The 9,857-nt window shown below is 33.5% G+C and overlaps 1 protein-coding gene and 1 long non-coding RNA gene across 2 annotated transcripts; one reads left to right on the top strand and one right to left on the bottom strand.

Moving 5' to 3' along the window:
- Positions 1-2,659: 2,659 nt before the first annotated feature.
- On the bottom strand, positions 2,660-5,072 carry LOC131594863 (uncharacterized). Its single transcript, XR_009281572.1, has 3 exons — positions 4,866-5,072; positions 3,685-3,774; positions 2,660-2,967 (listed from the first exon to the last, which is right to left on the bottom strand). It is a non-coding gene; the product is annotated as an uncharacterized LOC131594863 (long non-coding RNA).
- Positions 5,073-6,375: 1,303 nt separating this feature from the next.
- Positions 6,376-9,439, top strand: LOC131599216 (nudix hydrolase 19, chloroplastic-like). The gene is made up of 6 exons (XM_058871656.1): positions 6,376-6,938; positions 7,290-7,430; positions 7,518-7,622; positions 7,756-7,855; positions 8,162-8,254; positions 8,915-9,439. Exons 1-6 carry the CDS (start codon positions 6,402-6,404, stop codon positions 9,190-9,192), a joined length of 1,254 nt encoding a protein of 417 aa, XP_058727639.1. The 5' UTR covers positions 6,376-6,401; the 3' UTR covers positions 9,193-9,439.
- The last annotated feature ends 418 nt before the right edge of the window (positions 9,440-9,857 follow it).

Here is a 9,857-nt window from a genome sequence, read left to right as displayed (position 1 = left end):
TAATAATTTAATTAAATAATTAATTAAATTCAGGGCATTACAGAAGGCCCCTCAACTGGGAAAAGTGTAGAATGCCCGGCTGTAACAGGTGTATAAACTAGAACAGCAGCTGAGACCCCCTCAACTAGGATAGATGTAGAAGTCTCGGCTGGAGCGGGTGTATCAGGTGAAACAGCAGCTGTAACACCCCATAATTTCAGTTTATTAATTTAATTTGGATTTAAATTAAATAATTGGAATTTTAGTATTTTATTTGGATTAATTGGAAAATGATGGAATAAGGGCTATTGGGCTTATGGTGTGATGTGAGTAAAAGAGGGGTGCTATTTGGTTAGGCCTTTTTACTAAGTTATATTCATTTTATTTTATTTTCATAAAATAAGAGAAGGAACCATTTGGGTAGAGAAAGGAAGAACACGTGAAAAGGGCAAGAGAAGAGAAAGAGGAAAGAACGTGAAACCGGAAGGCGAACATTCAAGAAATTCATCGAGGTAAGGGGGGACTCTTCCTTTTAGTATCTATTATGTGGTCTTAGGTAATAGGTAGATTGATGTATGGTTTGATTCAATTAGACATTGGGATTGTTAGGCTAGGGTGTTCTAATTTGGATTGAATTGATGATAATCGTGTGAACTATTTGGTTAATAATGAGTTTAAATGATGTTTTGTGGTGTATGATTGAATGTATGATGATTATATGCCTGTATGTGATGTCTGGGGTCGATTTTGGACTGAAACTAGGTGGAATCATAGGGTCTGTCGCAGACCTGAGAATTGCTTAAATCGCAGGTCCGCTGAGCGGAGGGGTCCGCCAACGTAGTTCGCTTCTGTTTAACGTCGCTAGAGGTCCGCTGAGCGGAGGTCTGAAGGAATTCGCTTCTGCCTTGCGTCGCTGAGCGAACCTTGCTGAACGAGAATTTTTCTAAAACTTAAAATATCGTATCTTTTGATCCGTGTATCATTTCTTAGTGCCGTTTCGAGCGTTGTGCAAGTAATTAAATGTTTTATATGATGAATGATGAATATGGGCAGTAGCCGACTTTAATTCTTTAAAATTCAATTTAATTACTTGATGAGGATTGAAAATTGTGTGCATATGAGATAGGTGTGACAATGTATTTGATGTGATGATGAATTGGTTGTGATTATTATTATGATTGTGATGAATGCATGACTATTTGAATGATGTTGAAAACATGTACATACTTATTCGGTGATGTGGTGTTGAGATGAATTGTTCATCGTGATTCGGTGATGTTTTTAAGTATGTTATGTGTGTTTCATTCATTCATATGCATTTGATGTTGGATCCCGGTGATGTTTGGATCGTTGGTGGACATATTTCCCATTGTGCGGAAATTGTGTTGGTGGGTCGTATCTCGATGAGGCGTAGATCGGTTAGGTGGATTGATTCCACGGTTTATTGGTACTACATGCTTAGTGTCAGTTGTGTCATATGCATTTCGTCATAACATGATTGTATGGATTTCTGTGTTATGTGTTGTAATCTATTATTGTGTGAATTGATGAATAATAGATGTGAATCTGAATATGTATAATTGGGTGAACGGTATATTATGATGCTGGTTACTTATGAATTGCATAATATTTACTAATTGAGAATGAGACTCACCCTTACATGTTGTCATTTTCAGATTGAGGAGTAGCGACATTAGTGCTTGGTGAGGAGGACTCGTAGAGTTTATCCGTTTATGTTGGGTCGTGTCGGTCATGCTCTGATCTGTAACACTGGGGAACGATAGTTTTAGAGTTTTTATGAGATTACTCCATTTTATTTGGTGTTGGATTATATTTCCATTTGGTTGTATTTGATGATGTTTCTTATTCCGCTATGATAAATATGATTATGTTTTGGTGAACCGTTTCCTAATGAAGCATGACTTTGACCTTAGTTGAATTATCTGTTTTAAATAATTATGGCACCCTTGTGTGTATGTTTTTACTCTGATATATTTATTTAAATTGCCACGGGATTTAGAAGGGTGTTACAAGCTCCATCAGTCCTCCTATGTATATCTCTATCTGGCCCGTGAGTCATATTATCTGCATAGGTAACCGTACATGAACAATGAAATATTAATAAACAAGAAATTAAAAAAATACCTTTCCGTAGATGCACCTTTGGAAGTATGTTATTTTCAAAAACATGGGATACTTCCATAGATGGACCTACGGAAACATGTTACTTGTCAATACATTGGGTGCTTCCGTACATGGACCTACGGAAAGCCCCAACGCCCATCTCTTTCGTAGATGGATCTACGGAAGCAACTGAAACTCAAAAACGCAACAGTGGCGTCTGAGTATAGTTCCAGCCACTGCAAACTCAATTTTGTGGCTTGATCGTCCTTTTAAAACCTCAATCAACCCCTACATTGTCTCTAAATACTATTGCTAAACCTATCAATTCATTTCTACACCTAAATAATACATTCTAATTCAATTTCAAAACTACTCTAAAATAACTAAAAATTTTAAAAATTTACCGATTAAAATATCCCTTTGAACTTGATAGATAGTTGAAGTTGATGTTGACAACGTAGCCTGTAACACCCCGATTTTTAACAGCGCGAGTGTATTTTTTTTCAAAATTAATGCCTTACAAAATATGGACCACTGTCCTTTTAGGAATAATAAAAATGATAAATCAGAGTACGAGCTGTTCGGTCTAAGTCTTTTCCATAAATAGGCCCAGCGCAATGCCCTAGGTCATAAAATTTTTGACCACTTGAATATAATTGCGTACAGAGTATTTGACAACAAGTAAAGGTCAAAACCACACACACAAATTAAGCATTCAGCTTTAACAACAAACTTCCCAAACAAACACAGACAACACTCTGAAACAAAACCCTAAGCTGATTTTGAACTCCTAGCCAAAGACATTCACATCTTGCAAGTCTTCACGACACCAGGATACCTTAACTATCCCCAATTGCTAACAGCCTGGGTGGTCGTTAGCCACAACAAAATAATAGTAGAGGGTCACGATCTAAAAATAGCATATACGAAAGAATACACACATGCAAGTAATACATGATATACAACAGTCACAATATTTATTTCAACAAATAAAGTAATGCACAAAAATCCAAATGCAGACTCTACATGGGTGTGATCCCCCTAACCGGGTTCCTCACATGCATGAATTCCGGAATTTAACCTCTCCGCAGAGAGTCGTAGGCACATCCTACTAAAAAGGTTCTGCCTCACTAAAAGTGATCCCAACAGACACCGAGGTACTGCCTCACTAAAAGTGATCCCAACAGACACCGAGGTACTGCCTCACTAGAAGTGATCTCAACAGAAACCAACTCAATAAAATCCCGTAGGATTAGGTGGGCTCGTCCTCTAGAGTCCTCACCCGGTGCAGTCCTCTCGACATACACGCAACTATGATATGCATGAGCACATATATGCAAATGCATCATAATATTTCTCAAGAGTCAATTCATATATTCAACAAATCATATGAACTTACATAATCTTCACATATGTAATCATAACCACAAGTCAATTCATATATTTTCAACAAATCATATGAAAACACATTCTCAAGTTTAGCATCACAACAGAAACACACATCCCCAACCGGGCACACAATCATTCATACCAGCACATATGCATTCAATCATATATAATATCGTTAGAAAGTGCCCTTACCTTAGTAAGCTTCCAACATATTCAACTTACGCTATATGAAAACGATTTGCCACTCTAGACGAAGTCTCTTGTCCGGTTCACACTCTGGACCTTTTTAAAATACACAATTTAATTAAGTTAATACAAACCCAACTACATCCATAATGAGGGATTTACCTTGGCCACTTACCTAATCAATTAGGTTAGGTTTAGGTTTTAATTACCATTTTCTAAATTAAACATTTTATATTTAGAATATATCTTTTCAAATAGAAAATGAATTTTTCTCTTAAAAGAATTATAAAATATTAATGCAAAAATTTCATAATTCACTGGTTTAAAATAGTATTATGATATTGTCATAAACATTATTATTCGCCTACTACTTTGTTTGAAATTATTAAAAAAAAATAATGATTATATATTTAAAATCATCTTTAAGTAAGGAATTGATCGAAAACTAAAGAATTAAATTTAGTTATTCATATGTGATAAAAAAAATATATAGTATTTAAATTTTAAAATTTAAAATCTCTAACCAATATTAACTCAAAATTATAACTTATCAAGACAATATTGATAGCTTCTAAAAAGTAATTAGTTTCAACTCATAATAAATAAAATAATATTACACTATTAATAATATAAGGACAATTTAATAAACCATTTAATTAAAATAGGATACATAAGAGAATCTTGAGAACTAATGTAGTTTAAAAATAAAATTATACTTATGAGTAACAATAACAATATTATTTTGTTATTTTGATGATTCAATCATGCCAATATTATTTCAATTATAACCATTTAAATAATATCATTTTTGTAACATAGTAAGATATAATACCCGATGAGGATAAATATTTTGAATTTTAAAATTAACTCATAAACTAATATTAACCTTTAATTTATGAAAGCCAAATTAACCAGTTTCTAAAATAATAATAACTTTTAATCTCTAACTATATATTATATTGATTAGTTTTCCAAAATTGTCCTATAATCATTGTGTGTGTATATTTAAAATTGAATGAAATTTAGTATGATGAACAGACCCAAACAGAAGCATAATATTTAGCGGCACGAGGGAATTAATTATCCGGCACAGTGGTTGCCGGTAAAAGATAGTCCAATCCGATCATGCATTCTATTTGTGAATTTTGTAGGTATTAACAAGAGGAAATAAAGAGAATTTTTCTCACCATAAAAACTAGATATGAAGCTCCACCATAACTCATGGATCAACTTTAATTCACCACTTTTCTTGAGATTCTTACTTGAATATTTCTATAAGTGAAGGTTTATGATTTCCTTTCAACTCTTATCAAAACTTAATTTGTTTTCATTATCTCTTTGCAAATAAAAAGAAATGAAAGAAAGCAGCAGAGAGAAGAGTGTTTTACGTGAGAGAAAAGATGAAGGAATGAAGTGAATGACTCTTTAAGACTTGTTTTAAATAGAAATTTCAAAACCATAATAGCCATTGGATAGAGTAGTGGTATGTGATAAGGTTGATCCTTACCCATTAGATCATTTACTCACATGGCATCTAATGATGACTTTGTGAGAAAATATCATGATATTATTAGTTTCTAAAGATTAAATGTTTAATTTAATCACTCTAATGCCAAATCGTGTGGAATTTAAAATAACTTGGGCTACAAGGTTTTAAGTATACTACATGAAATGAGAAATGAAAAGAAATACTATTTTACCCGAATAAAATTGTTGAAAAGGGGACCAGAACGTATAGCAATTGGATACGTATTTTATCGAAAAATAAAAATGAATATATGAAAATGACCTATGCGGAACGAAGTTTAATAAAACAGACTAAAAATGATTAAAATTAAAAATAAAAATACTCGGTTAAACAGAATTGGACAGGTAAATTTATAATTGTAAATGTCGTAAAAAAAATAAAACGAGCTTACCAACACGATCTATGTGCAACATAGATTTTTAAAATATTCAGATACTAGTCAAAACTCAAAATATTTCGCCTGCTAATTTTTCACACGGTGTCGAATTGCTTCAACCGGTCAGTCTGTAAAACTCGTATTTAAATTTTGACAAAATGAAAATATTTTGCATAAATAATTAAAACTACAAGAATATGGTTTTAATATTAATAGATTTTTTTATAGCACTTCGGCATGGTCTCAACTCTCAATAACTGTGTTATTAATAGACAATTATATAGAAAATTGATGAAATAAAATAGCATAATACTATTTAATATTCTCATATTCTAATTCATGCTAGTGTACTTCTACGGGTCTTACATAGCCAAACTTGATATCGATTATGAGGTAGGGGAAAGAGAGTTTAAGGTTGAAAGAGTATGAGGGTTGAGAGAGAGTTGAGTTTGAAAATGTGAAGAATGAAGGAGAGGGAAGGTCTGGCGCGAGATATAACACCAAAACCTTTCCGTAGATGCACATCCGAAAGACTTCCGTAGGTGCATCTACGGAACAAAACAACGTTTAACAAAAAAAAAGTGCTTTCGGAGATGTATCTACAAAAAGGTGAGAGCAAAATGAACAATTCGGTGATGCGTGAGAAGGACATGAGATTGGTTGAGAAATTCTCTTATTTTATAGTTGTAAAAAGAAACCTGAATTAAAAATGAATTGCAAATGTAATTTGTGATTTACTTTTTTTTTTCTTTGTAATTTTGATATTTGAGTTTTATTTAAATTTTTTCCATGAAAACTCTTTAACACCTGTATGGGATAATGGTGAAGCTTCTACAATTTTCAAAATTCTTGTCCTTAATTTCTTTTCATAAAATCCGAAGCATCACCACCAGCATGTCCATAAACCTTAACTCCCACGCCTTCGCCGGAAACCCACTGAGATCCAAAACACCCAATAAAAACGACCTGTTTTCACCCACAATCGCACTCCAAACCCTCAAATCCCGAATCATCGATAACACCCATCACCAATCACCTAATTTCAAGGTACTTCCCTTCAGAAACGGAAAGCCCCTCGCAACTTCCAGTCATGGTGACTCATGGAGACTCGGTTGGATCGCTCTCACAGAGCTCACTGGATTATTGGCTCCTGAACTCAGCGCCGACTCCTTTGTGTATCTGGGTTCGGATGCTGAACAAGATGCGGTTTACTGGACGATTGACTTGTCTGGTGAGAGTGGGTTTGTGCCTGAATTTGATGGCCTACGGTTCAGCTATGTGGAGCTCAGAACGCTTATGGTTGCTACTGATTGGCTTGATTCCATAGCCATGGGAAACTTGTCTATTGCTGGTCATGTAAGTTTTTTTTTGTTGTTGTTGTTAATTTAGACATGATCAATAAATCTCTGAAAAATTGGAGGAAAATTAAAAATAACATCAGAATATGTTAGGGTTGACTATGTGATTTCAATTTTTCTTTTCATTTTCTTCATCTCAAATATTGCTTGTGTTATCCTGCTTCAGAGTTAGTTATTACTCTTCATTATATTGTCGATAACTTATTTCTGTAACAAATACTACAATACTTATGCAAGTCTATGCAGTTATGTTACTTTTTCATACTTCAGTCCTTGATCTGTTCTAAGATATTTTCATGTCCCAATGTCAGAAGGCAATGTTGCTTTAATAATTCTTGGATTTTCCCAGGCCAGAGCACTGTTAGAATGGCATAATATATCACGTTTTTGTGGACATTGTGGAGACAAAACAGTCCCAATGGAAGCTGGGAGGCGGAAGCAGTGTTCAAATGAATCATGCAAAAAGAGGATATATCCACGAGTTGACCCGGTTTGCTATATTCTGTTCTTTGTTTTGATTAATCAATTGAATGACTTGATTTTTTGCTCAAGACTCCACTCAATTGATGTTATGCAGGTGGTTATTATGCTGGTAATTGATCGAGAGAATAATCGTGCTCTTTTGAGCAAACAATCCAGATTTGTGCCTAGAATGTGGAGCTGCTTAGCAGGTTTTATAGAGGTGCATTCTTGCCCTTATTTCTAGATGTTAATTTATGCATGGATATTTTCTTTTTTGTTTTAGTTGAGAATCTTTTATCACTATCACTATATTTGTAAAAAATTTTAAGTTTGTCTTCGGATGTTGCATTTAGCCCGGAGAAAGCTTGGAGGAGGCTGTAAGAAGAGAAACATGGGAGGAGACTGGTATTGAAGTGGGAGAAGTTGTATATCACAGTTCTCAGCCATGGCCTGGTATAACATATTTTAAATACAGTTTTATTTTAATTTGGTTTTTATACTGTTATTATTTTCTCCATTGTTTGTATTAGATAAAATACAAAAATCATGGTTCATAAATATTTGGTAAAAAATCTTAAAGATTGTGTACAATTTGAAGATGATTTATATAGCTCAAGTGATGCCTTCACTTATGAGTTGATGATTTTACTTTCTAGTCTTGACTGCTAATTCAATCTATATCAATCTTTGATGGTATACTACTTTGATTTTTCTCATCTTTTGTATGTTAATACTTTTGTTTCTATTGGCTGTTTCTAGTTGGACCAAACAGCATGCCATGCCAGCTGATGGTTGGATTCTTTGCATATGCTAAATCTCTTGAAATTAATGTGGACAAGGAGGAGTTGGAAGGTATGTTGGCCACCACTGTTTCATTGAATTTACTTATTACCCACTCCCCTCCCCACCTATTAATGCATCATTTTTTCCTTTATTTATATGCATGACTCGTGTTGAGGGAGAATAACTTATAACTCCCTTAGTCTCATTATAAGTGTTATTTTAAGCAATGCACGTTTCATTAAGGTTTCCAAATCAAGAAAATATTGTTTAAATAAATTAATCATTTCAATTTTCATTTCATTAAATACAAATATTTTCAATAAAGCATACATTTTGTTACTTAAAAGAAGTCCATTATTTCTATTTTTAATGCAATGAATACAAGTTTTAATAACAAAACATACCTTTTAAAACTCTTAACGAGTGTCCCTGGGGCACTCGTTAGCATTGCCCGAGCATATTATTGGAAAAAGTTAATAAATATTGTTATGGTATTCTATAGTGATCAATCATTTGAGAATAATAAATATTTTAAATGTCCCACTTAAAATGAGTCAGAGGGAGTAATTGTGAATGACACTTGCATACATTGCGCATAGTTGCTTAGTCTCAATGAGGATTATGCCCTACATGTGTGGACTTCACACACACACACACTCCCAAATCTATGGTAATAATATTGTTTTTTATGATCAGTGACATAGAATATCTTTCAACTTGCTTATGTAGATGCTCAGTGGCACAGTAGAGAAGATGTAAGAAAAGCTCTGACATTTGCAGAGTACAAGAAAGCCCAAACAACTGCTGCAGCAAAGGTGGAACAAATGTGTAAAGGAGTAGAAAAAACTCACAGCTTGTCTACAGATTTTAATGTGGAAAGTGGCGAACTTACACCAATGTTTGTTCCTGGACCATTTGCAATAGCCCATCACCTTATTTCCTCTTGGGCATTCTCAGATCAAACTTGCCATTCAAAACCACTGAGTAGTTCTGTTTCAAATTTGTAGGATTAATAGAATTGTTTTAAAGACAGCTATGAGTATAAAGCTTATCTTATTTATTGTAATGTATCTCTAGAAGGTCTAGAGTGGCCAAAGTGGTTTTGAAAATTTAACATCCTATTGTTGTAAGGATTAAGCATACTTAGAATTGGAACATCTACCATTGATGTCGCTCATAGCAGTCACAATAGACAATGTCCAATATAGTTTATTTACAAGTATTATATAGAATAAGGGTGAACGTTTACTGTCATTCGATTGTGGCTTGGCTGAGAGGCTACCTAATTCATAGAGGTCGTGTTAGTTACTGAATTTTTTGTATTTTTTTTCGTTCTTATTCTGATTTCAGGGTTAAAATTGACTAATTGCATAATGCTTAATTTATATTGATTTGATAATAAAATAGTAGGAAACCCGTGCTATCGCACGGGTCTAGTCGAAGTTTTACATTCACATTACATGTATCCAAATATCATTTGTAAAGATCTTTTATATAAATCAACCATATATATTTAACCAAAATGCAAACAAATTTTAGTCAATGTTAATCCCAAAAACATAATAGCTAATCATGAAAGAGTAAAAGAATAAACACATTGGTTCATATTACACGTATCAATGACTAAATTATTAAATATGACATCATATTTTCAGTTAGATAACATTAATAT

The sequence above is a fragment of the Vicia villosa genome, linkage group LG4, assembly GCF_029867415.1.
Source record: "Vicia villosa cultivar HV-30 ecotype Madison, WI linkage group LG4, Vvil1.0, whole genome shotgun sequence".
NCBI lineage: Eukaryota > Viridiplantae > Streptophyta > Magnoliopsida > Fabales > Fabaceae > Vicia > Vicia villosa.
The sequence above is the reverse complement of the archived record's forward strand: the minus strand, read 5'-3'. Positions and strand labels throughout refer to the sequence as shown.